This window comes from Simochromis diagramma, unplaced genomic scaffold, assembly GCF_900408965.1.
Source record: "Simochromis diagramma unplaced genomic scaffold, fSimDia1.1 OVJJ01000307.1, whole genome shotgun sequence".
Classification (NCBI taxonomy): domain Eukaryota; kingdom Metazoa; phylum Chordata; class Actinopteri; order Cichliformes; family Cichlidae; genus Simochromis; species Simochromis diagramma.
The window spans coordinates 350,994-363,795 of record NW_024386786.1 but is presented as its reverse complement, the minus strand read 5'-3'; the positions used below and the strand labels follow the sequence as shown (position 1 = coordinate 363,795).

The following is a 12,802-nucleotide window of genomic DNA, read 5'->3' as shown; positions in this document are numbered from 1 at the left end:
GTAATCATGGCCCTCTAGTGGTGACAGTGAGAAAGTCCTCAAAGACAGAAATCATGAGTGAGAAATAATTCAGGTTAAGAAAAGTGAGATTTGAGAAGTTGAGGGATCCACTGTAGACAACCAGACCCAAAAGAGGCAGAGTGACTGTATCATGAATCGTTTTATTTCTCAAATGTACTGTCACAGTTTACAACACAACTATACATTTTAATACACAGCAAAATAAATTCATTTCATACAAAATTAAATCTGAGAAATAATAGTCATGTGAAGCTAGACTGTATTCCAGTCTGTTTTTCCACCAACGTTCACATATTACCGAGTCAGTAACACAGTAAGGACTCGTACAGCCCATGAAACACAACAAAGCCATGTGATCCCTTCATCAGGTTCGCCTGCTTCACTGTGGCTTTAATTTACTGTTTTCAAAACTAATAAATGATGATGATGAATCCTGCTACCATTTAAGTTTTCAAAGTAAAATGTAACAAGAAGAAAAAATACAACCATTTAGTCTCCTTTCAGATGTTTGTGTTGAAGTAAATGAGGAGCAAGTACACATACACATCCGCTCAAACAGCATACACATTAAACAAGTTGATATTCTTGAACTCTGTTTTTAATTTCGCCAAAACGGTATTTCAGTTTCTCCTCAGAAAGAGCCGGGAAACCAAGAAGACAATTACACAATGACTCTTCAATGTCTACAGAGCTAAACGCGAAGATGAAGCCACCGTTGGTTACCGAGCTGATTCACAAAGAAATATTTAAACAACCAATCAGATTAAAGTCAGTTAACATCACACGATCAATACCACTAGGCCAGCCTGCCTGAAATGAAAGTTACACCTGACCTTGGATCTTGTTGAATTTCATTGCTGTGTCAATAATTAACCAAGCAATAAATTAATAATTAATAAATAGATCAATAAATAGTTACTTGTGATTGCAACACTCTGCTATACAGTACAGTATATTTCCAGGTTTACTTGTAAATACTTCCACTATTTACATCAGCAAAATACTGCAGACACACACACACACACACACACACACACACACACACACACACACACACACACACACACACACACACACACACACACACACACACACACACACACACACACACACACACACACACACACACACTTAATCCTACAGTGACGCATGTCCCAGTCAAAGATTTACAGGTCCTGTCACAACACTCAAACACACCGAAAACTCTTTAGGATTTCCACACAGACACACTGAGGTGCTCTCTGTTTGTCACACTTGTGCAGGGAAAGGAAAAAATCAAATAAATTCATTTTTAAATAAGAATTACATTGCTCTTTTTTAATAATCTGTGTATTTGTTTATATATATTACGCTGTACACATTGTGTTTGTATACATTTGATTCATGGGCAGCATCTTGAGTTCAGGGGAGGTTAGTGTAAGCTCAGGAATGAAAGGGTTTTTTATTAAAGCATCATTAGGTGGTTTTGCATGTTTATGCTTCTAAATATGTATAAATATATACTCACCACTTCCCATTATCAATACACCACTTTTGTCGATTGTTTCCTTCTTTCTAGAAAGACACAGATGTAAGTTTACCATGTCAAATATTTAGATTGCTTCGTACATGTTAAGTACTGTCATTTCCTTCTGGCTAAATTCAACAGCACTTTGACAACCAAGCTTAGAAACATAAAAACTGCCACGTATACTATATATTTGAATTGTGAATGCCAGCTTCCACGTGGTGAGCTCTGAACAGATAATCATCCTGTGTGTTCATCACTAGGGAGTGTAGATGTGAGTCCTGTCTCCTGCTCTTCTCAGGCAGCTTGCTTGTCCAAACCAAACAAAAGCATATGATTCAGTGAGAATGTGTCATACGTGGGCTCTTGTGCTCTGTGCTAATTCTCAGCCTAGTTCTGTATAAAAATGACTCACGTCTCTGGAACTCTACTGGAGGGATGAACTCCTGTCTTTTAAAGATATTGCCTCATTTGGTGTTTTGATAATGGCGGTGGAGAACACCCTCAAACATGCTGATCTAGATTTGCCACAGCAGGTCACTGCAGAGGCCACATCACATGATTCACATCAGTTTTACCTTTTTGTGACCCCTTCTTATCTATGGAGAACAACGTCTTCCTCCAAGGCTCCACAACCATAAAGATAGAAATTTCCATTACAGGCTAAGGTGATCACTCAGAACAACTTTGCATTGGTTTGGGGGAAAGAGACACTTCAAAGTAAGGTTCAGATATTTTGCTCTAAAATTGATCCTAATGAGAATGCATACACTAAACTGTAGCACTAAACATGCAAAACTACCTTTTTGGTGATTCCAGAGATCCAAATTACATGTCAAGTTGTCAGAACAGGAATGGATTATTTTTGTTCACCATCTCATCTGACTCGCTGCCTGAGACGACTTCAGCGCCAGCCTGTGGGACGGAGCCTCTAAATTGACCGTCACCTGATGGGTGATTTCCTTGAAAGACACCTGAGTGAATCATTCCAGTTCCCATTAAGATGGAGCCTGGATATCCAAACTGCACCATTCCCACTCCTCCAATGGGGGAGTTCATGTTGTGTCCTAATTGTGGACTCTCATTGATATAAATGGGATGTATCATTTGTGTTTCTGGACCTATCTGAGATGCCTGAATCATACTGATGGAAGAATTAGACATTTCCAGAGTATTCAATGATGCTGAAGGATTGTTAGCTCCAGAAGTGGGAGTTGGTGCACCATGGGGGGAAGCTATGGTCGAAATGAAAGGGTTGGAGTATGAGGGTGATGTTTCAGCAAAAGCTCCTGGTTTTAGCAAAGGGCTGGATGTCATGCCCGCTGTTTTGAAAGTGCCTGGGAAATCAAGGAGAGTGGCAGGAAGATGGAGGGTTGAGGGGGAAGGACGGAGGGAGGGAGTTAAACACAGTTTGAAGAATTCCAGTAAAGAGAAAATGTGCCAAGGCAGAGCAGAGAGAGGGGTGAGAAGGGTTATACATCTGCTGGTTAATGTACACTAGTCTTTATACAGAGTAACTTCACTAATGCTCTCTCACACACACACACTAATGTACAGAACAACATCTACACACTACAGCAAGGTCACAGGGGCAGGAAGGGGAGGTAAAACACACGACCACAATAAGTTTCTCCATACAAACCTACTGATAAATATTAGCCATCACCCCTCTCATCTTATCTTTGAATGACTTCAGACGAACACAAGTGGAATGCATTTTTAAAATCAGCAGGGAGTGACTTTCATTTGTCAGGTCTTCGAGGGTGTTCATGCATCCGTTTGAGTCAAGCGCACCACAAATATTTCCACATGATGAATTTGTCAGAAAAGTTACTTTTCACCCAGACTGACGCGTCATTTTTTCTGTCCTTACCGATGGCTTGTGTTTGGGCGTCAATGAGAGGGCGCTGTCTGGGTTTAGGGTCAGATGAAAACAGATCGTCCAAGTCAACCAGTGATGCCTCTGCTGAGCCCAAGAAGGAAGCAGTCTTTCGATACATCGCGTCTTCCTGCTTCGAGTGCTTTCCTGCAATAAAATAAAGGTCCAGTTCTACTCTAAAAGGTGTTTTCTTTTGGGGACAGGTCAGGGAAGAAGAGAAAGCAAAGTGGAAGAGAAGGTTAATAGATTAAGACTGTTAGGTGACTGCTGACTGACGGGGAAATGAGGATGAAAACAAGGAAAATGGTGACAAGTGCAAATCACCATGTATGGACACAATAATGAAGGTTTAACGAGTCCCCACTTTCAGGATATTAATTAAAGACAAGCCAAACATTTAGTCAATTAAATCAGAGCAGAGTGTGTTATAGGTGATTATACACAGACAATCAGTGTTTGCTCATGGGAATAATGGATAAATGACACAAACATGTATTCAGACAGTGTGTAGAATGTGATGTACCTGTGCCATTGCCACTTGTGTTGCTTGATGCACCCCAGGGGTCATTGGATTTAGATGCTCCATCTCCAAAGGGGTCACTAGATGGGGAGGAGTCTAAAGGTGGAGCAGGTGCACCCCATGCATCGTCTGTACTGGCAGGAGCCAAAGCTAGATGAGTAAATTAAACAGACAGGTTCAGGTGATGGAGAAATAAATGACGGAATTAACTCCTCTGGTTATTCCAGAGTTTTGGACCATGCTACTCAGCCTTCTTCAGCAAAGACATAAAGGTGCCACATGTGATGTAAGTACAGAAATTCAGTCACAGGTCTTTCTACAACTAATAAAAATCAGTTTCCAAAATCAGTTTTCATTCATGATATGCCTTTTTGTGAACGTGTGCACTTTAAAGTGCCATGTAAAACTCCACAGTGGAAATGAAAGGCATATACACCTACTTACAATGCATTCTCAGTGCAAGGAGTGGTGAGCACAGCAGCCCCACCCACCTTCTGTTGATAAGGGTCAGCCAATGAAAAAAAGTTGGCATCTTTTTTCAGATAAGTATAACGGTCATTTTGAACTACGACTAATTCAAACCAGTTAGAAGTTAGCAAAATTCTTCAGCTTTACGTTCTGAGAAGTACTGTCCATGTACAAGTATTTATTTGTTTGTTTCTTACCTGAAGGCCCCCACGGGTCATTGTCTGCTTTGGATGCATCTCCAAATGGATCAGAATTACTGGTAGGTGAAGAAGCACTTGCCGTGGTCCCCCAGGGATCTGACCCGGTGGCTGGTGGAGAAGTGGCTGGGGCTCCCCATGCAGCTGTGCTACTCTGAGGCGAGCTCACTAGAGGGGCATCGAAGGGATCTGTGGCATCTATCTTTGGTGGACTGGATGGCGCTGTGAATGGGTCTTCTTTAGGTGGTGTTGTTGGTGCAGCAAAGGGATCTTCCTTGGTCGGTTTAGATGTTGTGGAGAAGGGATCCTCTTGAGGTGGAGATGTTGGGGCAGCGAAGGGGTCATCTTTTGCATGTAAAGATGGTGTAGAGAACGGATCCTCTTTGGGTGGTGTTGTTGGTGCAGCAAAGGGATCTTGAGCAGGTTTGGTTGGCACTGAGAAAGGATCTTCTTTAGGTGGTGTTGTGGGAGCAGTGAAAGGGTCCTCTTTCCCTGATGACGGTTCTGCAAATGGGTCCTCTTTAGGGGGTGTTAATGCTTTTGCACTGAAGGGATCATCTTTTGGAGAGCTAAATGGATCGTCTTTAGGTGCATTAAATGGATCGTCTTTTGGGGTAATGAAAGGATCTTCTTTAGGGGCACTAAAGGGATCGTCTTTTGGAGCGATAAATGGGTCATCTTTTGGAGCTTTGAAAGGATCATCCTTTGGAGCATTAAACGGATCATTGTTAGAAGAGCTGAAAGGGTCTGGTTCATCTTTCTGAGCAGCAAATGGATCTTTGGGGGCACTGAAAGGGTCTGAACTGTCCTTTGGGGTGTTGAAAGGGTCATCTTTTGATGCACTAAAGGGATCTTCCCCATTTTTCGGTGCCGCAAAAGGATCTTCCCCATTTTTCGGTGCCGCAAAGGGATCTTCCCCATTTTTCGGTGCCGCAAAGGGATCTTCCCCATTTTTCGGTGCCACAAAAGAATCCTCATTAGTTTGTTCTGCTGCAAATGGATCTTTATCAGGACTTGTTGGAGCCCCCCAGGGACCACTGCTAGCTGCTGTTTCAGTTGTGTCAGGTCTTGAGGGGGTGCCCCATGGATCTACGGCCTCTTTAGGTTCTTTGGGGGCTCCCCATGGGTCCGTTTTTACTTCCTCTTCTTTCTCTCCTCCCCAAGCATCAGTTTTAACATCAGAACCTTTATTAGCATCCTCCCATTTTAACTCCTCTTCACTCATCTTGGCCTAGCATATCGTTGCAAAATGGTTAATACAAATAATTCATATGCCATAATAATTTCATATACCAAAATGCTATATGCTGTGGCTACCTCCATTTAATGGCACAATACAGACGATAGTTGTTCTTAATCAGCACATACAGTAATTAAAAATATATAGCTAGGTTAGACTCTTACTACTACTACTACTACTACTACTACTACTACTACTACTACTACTACTACAGTTGCTGGATAGACTGCAGGTTCTTGGACTGAGGCAGCCCTAAAAACCAATGGAGATCAAACTGCAACACATCATAGGAATCTGCAATGGGCTTCTCAATATATAACTTCTGCCTGTTGAGATTTTTTTGTTTACTTTAATAAAACAGAAGGCCTTCAAATGTAAACACATTGGCTAAATGTTTGGAGAGTTTCCTCGTTAGCCTACCATTTATCGGCAATGGCTTTTTATCTGAAATAGAGCCTCTTGGCAGCATCATATTGGTGTAATGTTCGATCTTTCTACACCTGTGCACTGTACTTACCCGTCTCTCGGTTTCTTTCTTCTCAGCTTCCTGTTTAAGCCGCTCTTCTTTGCGGGCGGCGAAGGAAGCCGTCAAGTCAGCTACAGAGGGTATGTTGTCCAAAGATGGAAGCCCTGAGGCCCCAGGTACATAACACGGCTTATAGTTTGGATCCTTGACGTTGTCCGTAGATGATGCTGGTTAGAAAGTAAGCAAAAGAATATAAATGATCAGCGAAGAAAACCTGTTGGAACAACAGTATTTAGCAGTGATATAAAAAAAAAGGCTTACCAGCTGCACTTTTTGATGTCTTTTCTCTGGTCTTGACAGCAAACTCTCTCTCTTCCTTTAGTTTCTCATCGTCCTCCATAAGAACAAGAACAACCTTGGCCTTGTCTCTCACATTTACACCCTAGCACAAATATGGCTACAATAAGCGTTCACTTGGCTCTGACCATTTCAGAAAAATTATTTAAGCCTGAAATACTTGTGCTTGAAGAAAACCCCAATGCTTTTTGCTAAACAAAATCAGAACTATTCAAGATCTAATTTAAAACAAACTATAGCACATGATTAAAAAAAAATAAAACAATTTTATTCATGCTGTAGAGAAATTAAATGTGTTTGTTACTCTGAAAAGGTTTTCAGTTAGGAGTATCTTAAGCTGATTGAGGCAGCAAACCTAGACTACACTTTCATTCTTGCTGTAAACCTGGTCTGAAGGTTAATGACGTAAATATTATAGTACCAGTAACTGTCTTAATGCATAGCATGAAATCCTTTAATGGAAGCTAAAAGACTACATCCATTTGACATAATCAGGAAGTGTGCATCACCTGATCTTTGCCATCCTTTTCTACAAAGCGGTACTCTGTGAGAGCTTTGACAATGTAGATGTTGTCTTTCATCTTCAGAAGCACGCGATCATCACCGGTCTTCAGCAGGTACTCCAGGAGTGTCAGGGACTAGGATAAAAAACACATGACAACACAAACTCATTTATATACAATAAAAATGCAGTTTCCTTTCACTACAATGCTTCTTGTTTTATCTGCATTAGGGAATAAATAGGACAAGTAAAAAGGAACAAAAAATATTGGTGCAATGGATGAAAGATAAGAAAAACAACTGAGAAGACATAATTTCTCTGGAACTGATGAGCCAACACTGAGTCATGTGGCTGATTGGCAAAGCTGAAATGGAAGCAGTGATATGGCTGATGTTCAGAAAGTAATAACTGCCACTTAATAGACTAAACTGTGCTTTTAAAGAGAAACTAAATATATTTTTGCTGTAAGGTTTTTTTTTTTTTTTTTTTTTTTTAAACACTAAATATTAAAAAACTTTACAAAGTTAAATGTTTATTTTTAAAACCTTGCATATTCCTATATAGATACTGTACATGCTACTTAGATGAAGAATGCCTTCCTTCTTCTCTGTTGGTCCCATCAGGGGGTCGTGACAGCAGATCAACTGCCTCCATCTCACCCTATTCTCCGCATCCTCTTGTGTCACACCAACCCTCACACCAAGCTGATAGAGGGTTCCCTATGTGCTAGCTTACTGTTATGCTGTTCTACTGAATTCAACTTACACAGTCTGTTTTATTAGATTATTTTTGCTTTTCATTTGATAATGGCTGCACAGGAAACAAGTAGAAACAGTGTTATGAAACTTAAGGGTAAGAGGCTTGGGGAATAGTTGAGGAGTTTAACCAATGCAACAATCCTTTTATTGTTAATCACAAAAATAAAACAAAAGCTGTGGTATATGAGGTTTTACATGCTGCCCTCACTCTAATTCAAACAATCAACACTGTGATGGATTAAAACTCAAACTAGTTCTTTTGTGTTAATTTTATTGATTTATTGTTTCCTGTGACAGATGACTTCAGTCAGTCATTCATGTAGTTTGGAGCAAGCTGCAACACACAATCTGTACAGCCATGTTTTGAACAGGCACGATCACACAGACATATTCAGTGACTGTATCGTGTAGCTGTATCAAAATAACATGATTTTGCATGTGGTGCATTAAGGGACATCTGGAAACTGTAGCTGCAAAAAAAAATACACAAATAAAAAAAATAACCCTCACTTCAGATGGGCACCGCATTGTAAGAGATGAGTAACAGAAGACAGAAACTGACTATATCTGAAGATGAATGTTTCCCATCTTTTTTGTGAATAAATGGACAATTCCACACTTAACATCTCATCCCCGAAGAATCCAATATATGTCTGAAACCAGCATCTATCCTCTAAAGCAAACCCTTCTTTGTTCCAGTGTTACTCCTTCACCGTCGCTCACCTTGTGGATATGTCTCCAGTTCTTGTCGTCTTTCAGCCGTTTCCAGAGCATTGTCATGATCTCATTACAGGCCACAACGTTGTACGTTAGGTCGGAAATGTCGGCCATCTGAGAGCTGGATGGGCCCCATGGGTCATTGGATGTCGCCTCTCTCACCTGCAACAGAAGCAAAGAGAGTAGAAAGAGGCCAAAACAGCTTCAGGAAAGTTGAAAGTTTGAGATGCTAACTTATAAAATGTTAACATCAGGGTTTTGGAGGACTGGCAGCAGCAGGGCATCTCATTACATGAGCCATGCTACCAAAGATGTTTAGTAATCAGTTCTCAAGGACATTATTGATCATGTTTGAGATCAGCATCCAAAAAAGGAATTCATCTCTATATTTTCTTTGACTCTAAGAAATTCAGGTTCAGGGCTTAAAATTGATGGTTTCTGCTTTGTTTTAATTAGTAGGGTTTTTACTTGATTAACCCTTTAGTCACTCTATCCTCTTAAAGTATAAGCAATTGTTACCACACCAGACGACTTGAATTTAAAGCTACTAGTGTACACATGCCAGAAATGTATTATTTGTTGTGCATACAATGATGCACAGACTACATAATAAATATTTACCTTTATTGTCCTCCTAAATTTAACCTACATAATTTTTAAAATATTATTTGCATTACTGGATGAGGTAATATTGAATTGAAAGGCTGAAAACATTATGGTTTTGAGGTCATACACAATTTAAATCTAGCTTCTCCTACCTTGACCTCGGCCTCAGAGTAGTTCTGGACCAGGTTCTTCAGCTGTCGACGGAGCATAGAAGACGTCATGATGTCCGGAGGAGAGGTGGGGAATCAAACCACCGTGATCTGATTTAGAGAAAACATGAGAACAAAGCAAAAGAAAACACAAAGAGTTCTAAAAATGTAACATTTTTGAAATTTTTGGGGATTTCTACATCGATTACCAAGGAAATTTACCCTAACTTTTATCTGAAGCTACATCCACATATACATTTTTTTGCTAATTGTGCATCATTTTTGTAGTTGACGGTTGGTCGATAATGGAGATGAAGCAGAGGTTTATTGTTTTGTGAAAATGCTATGTTTATTTTAGTCAGATTGCTTGGTTCAACATAACTGGTGTTCTGATTGCTAAGACCCAGTAAAATGTTATGTTGGACCAGGAACTACCCAGCTGTTGGCCTATTCAGATCAGTTTTTCATCAGACAGCAAATTGGAAGAAGATAAACCCCATCTTTCAGCTTGTTGCACAATCAGTGAAGCAGCACAAGACTTTGACTTATAATAATGACTGAAAATCTTGTAGATCCACATGTCTAGGAGCATGTGTGTGATAAAAACACTCACAAGATTTGGTGTAATTTGAAGTGCAGCGTCTCTGATGGGCTCACTTTATGAGCCGCAGAGAGTGAGCACTTAGACGGAGACTCAGGTGGAGTTTTTTTTTCTATAGTTTCAAACAGCAACACTTTGTTTCTGTAATCACAATCAAACCTTTACAATTAAAAAGCCCACGAGTCGTTTATCAAGCTATTTCTTCAGTAGCCCTTAACATGAAAAGGAGATCCTCCCATCAAACACCTGTTTGTTTTATACACCGACAGCTGTATAATCTATACAAATAAACTGAGTGAGTTTGTCAGTTTTAAATTTGACCGTCCTGCTTCTGTCTTTATAGCAGAGATACCTGCAGCATTACAGGGTGAGTCAAAAGGGAAGTCACAATAGCTCTATGGCATTTATTTTCTAAAGCTCAAGTTATTTTATACTTTCCTGTTTTATATCATTCATAAAAACAGACAATATACTAATAAATGATGCCATTTTATATTATTATCATTATTATTATTATTATTATTATTATAATAAATCCAGGCCAGGCCTACACTGCTTTTTGAAAACTTCACTCCGACTTGAACAAAATTCCATCATGGATATAAATTTGAGTGACCTCTAAGTTACATATGGGCAACGTATGTTGAACGTGAAATGTGAAACAAATGCAAACAAACAGCAGGGTGCAAGATGCTAGCAGGCAGGGGACACATGGAACGCCATAACCAAGTAGCTGGCAAAGTATACAGGAACATCTGTGCCGAGTATGGCCTGAAAGTTCCAAGGTCAAAATGGGAGACGCCCCCTAGGATGGTCGAGAATGACTGAGCTAAGATCCTGTGGGACTTCCAGATACAGAAAGACAAACTAGAGATAACTAACCAACCAGACATAGTAGTGGTGGAGAAGCAGAGGAAGAGGCCGTAACAATAGTGAATGACAGCAAAATCAAGAAGAAGGAACACAAGAAGCTGGAGAAGTACCAAGGGCTCAGAGAAGAGCTCGAGAAGTTGTCAAGGGTAAAGGTAACAGTGGTCCCAGCGGTGATCTGAGCACTTAGTGTAGTGACCCCCAAGCTAGGCGAGTGGCTCCAACAGACCTCTGTCCAGAGGAGCGCAGTCCTAGGAACAGCAAAGATACTGCGCAGGACCCTCAAAATCCTAGGCCTGTGGTAGAGGACTCGAGCTTGAATAACAGACCACCTGCAGGGCCGAGACGGGAATTAGCCACTGTTTCCCTAATGTTTTGCTGAGGCATGTTAATGCCAAGTTTTGCCTTGTGATTCAGTGACAATCATTTTTTATTTGTTGTTATTTCTACAACATGCATCTGCACAAACTTTTTTAATTAATTATTTAGAAAATTCTGTTAAAGTGGATGCTCAATTAGCTCGTAGGCTAAGCAAGTCAAGATATGCTGCAAGGCTAGATGCAGCAGCCCATGGTTGACTCCAACCTGAGGTTATTTGCTGTGTGTCCATGTAATCTTCACTGTGCTATTAAATGAATTCAAAAAAGCCCCCAAACTAAAAAAAAACAACAACTAAAAAGCAGTCTGTTAACACTTTTGTCAGATGATAGGAATCATTATAGTTGCTAATGCAGAGGCAAAACTCTTACATAAAAATCTAAATGTCATGCATGGTGTAGATGCCACAAATGGAGAAAAACACTGTGAAAGACACAGTCAAAGAACTGCTCTTTCATTCAGCTATGAATACTGGTTTCCCTTTGAGCCCGAAAACCCCCCCCAAAACCCTTCAGTCTGCAGCTGCATATAAGTGTTATGTTTTATTTTTGTACTTCACTCTGGACCAATACAACTCTGACCTACTGGCCTGCTTTTTAATCTACAACTCAATTGATTTTGACGATGGCAATGCCACATATAACAGTAATCAATACACAAATCATATGCAATGCAACTATATGTTCTCGCGCATGAACAACACAGTGACATACCTTCAGTAAAATCGTCCTCTGTTGTAAAAGTCTAACTTTCGGTTGTATTTGTGCAGCTCCTGGCTCAGTTAGCATTCATCCTGCTGATCCCCTCTTCCTCCTGCCTGCATTGGTTTGTCTGAGGATGTCAGAAACCAGATCCTAACGCTGCAATGAGAAACCAGTCAACATATAAAAGAGCTGACCAGTGGGAGGTACACATAACTGACTGCAAAGCGTAAACTAACCTAATGTAGGTGACAGCTTTGTCACTGCGACAAACATATATCCCCACCTACGTTAGCTCAGAATCTAGCTGAGCTACAAGCTAGTTAGCTACCAGGGCATGTTAGATAAATTTTAAGAAAAGAAAAGATAAAATTGCATGTTTAGCGCAACTGGATACTTAGTCTTAGGATACGCAGTCGTGGTGTTTGTAACAAGAGTCAGGGTAGGTGTTTTCAGGACCTCGGAGAGCGACTGAAGACGGTCAGCAGGCGTCAATATGGCTAACAGCCAAGCGGTGTTGTCAAGGCAGCGAGCTCCATCATAAATATCCGATTTTAGTGTTCAAATGGTGGGATATATTCCACGAAACGTCCCCTGCTTTTAGTTCAAAACTACAACTGACGTTTTGCATATCAAACATGCATATTTACAGTAAAAATAAAGCACTAACCATGAGCAGATATTCAGGAATCTTCGAGGAGACGACACGACCGGACGGTTTCCGCTTCCGCAGTTTTCAGCACCTGCCAGGCCACGCCCCCTCTCAAAATTAGTGTTATTTATGTCTTTATATATTTATTTATTCATTGATTGATTTAAATTCCCAATATAAACAATCTAGTTCTCTTTTGTGCCAAAAAATAAT

The 12,802-nt window shown here is 40.4% G+C and overlaps 1 protein-coding gene across 5 annotated transcripts; it reads right to left on the bottom strand.

The window, feature by feature from the left end:
• Window positions 1–84: 84 nt before the first annotated feature.
• LOC120728180 (epsin-1-like) lies at window positions 85–12,680 on the bottom strand. Of its 5 annotated transcripts, XM_040022969.1 has the most exons (12): window positions 12,608–12,680; window positions 11,950–12,096; window positions 11,088–11,190; window positions 9,391–9,498; window positions 8,639–8,794; window positions 7,165–7,293; window positions 6,620–6,740; window positions 6,350–6,525; window positions 4,593–5,823; window positions 3,931–4,077; window positions 3,402–3,554; window positions 85–2,865 (listed from the first exon to the last, which is right to left on the bottom strand). In XM_040022969.1, the coding sequence occupies exons 4-12, from the start codon at window positions 9,457–9,459 to the stop codon at window positions 2,372–2,374; spliced, it is 2,676 nt and encodes an 891-aa protein (XP_039878903.1). In that variant the 5' UTR covers window positions 9,460–9,498; window positions 11,088–11,190; window positions 11,950–12,096; window positions 12,608–12,680; the 3' UTR covers window positions 85–2,371. The 5 variants fall into 5 exon arrangements, with proteins under 5 accessions (XP_039878903.1, XP_039878900.1, XP_039878901.1 ...); XM_040022966.1 differs by lacking the exon at window positions 11,088–11,190; XM_040022967.1 differs by lacking the exons at window positions 11,088–11,190; window positions 12,608–12,680 and adding an exon at window positions 12,397–12,599.
• Window positions 12,681–12,802: the final 122 nt, after the last annotated feature.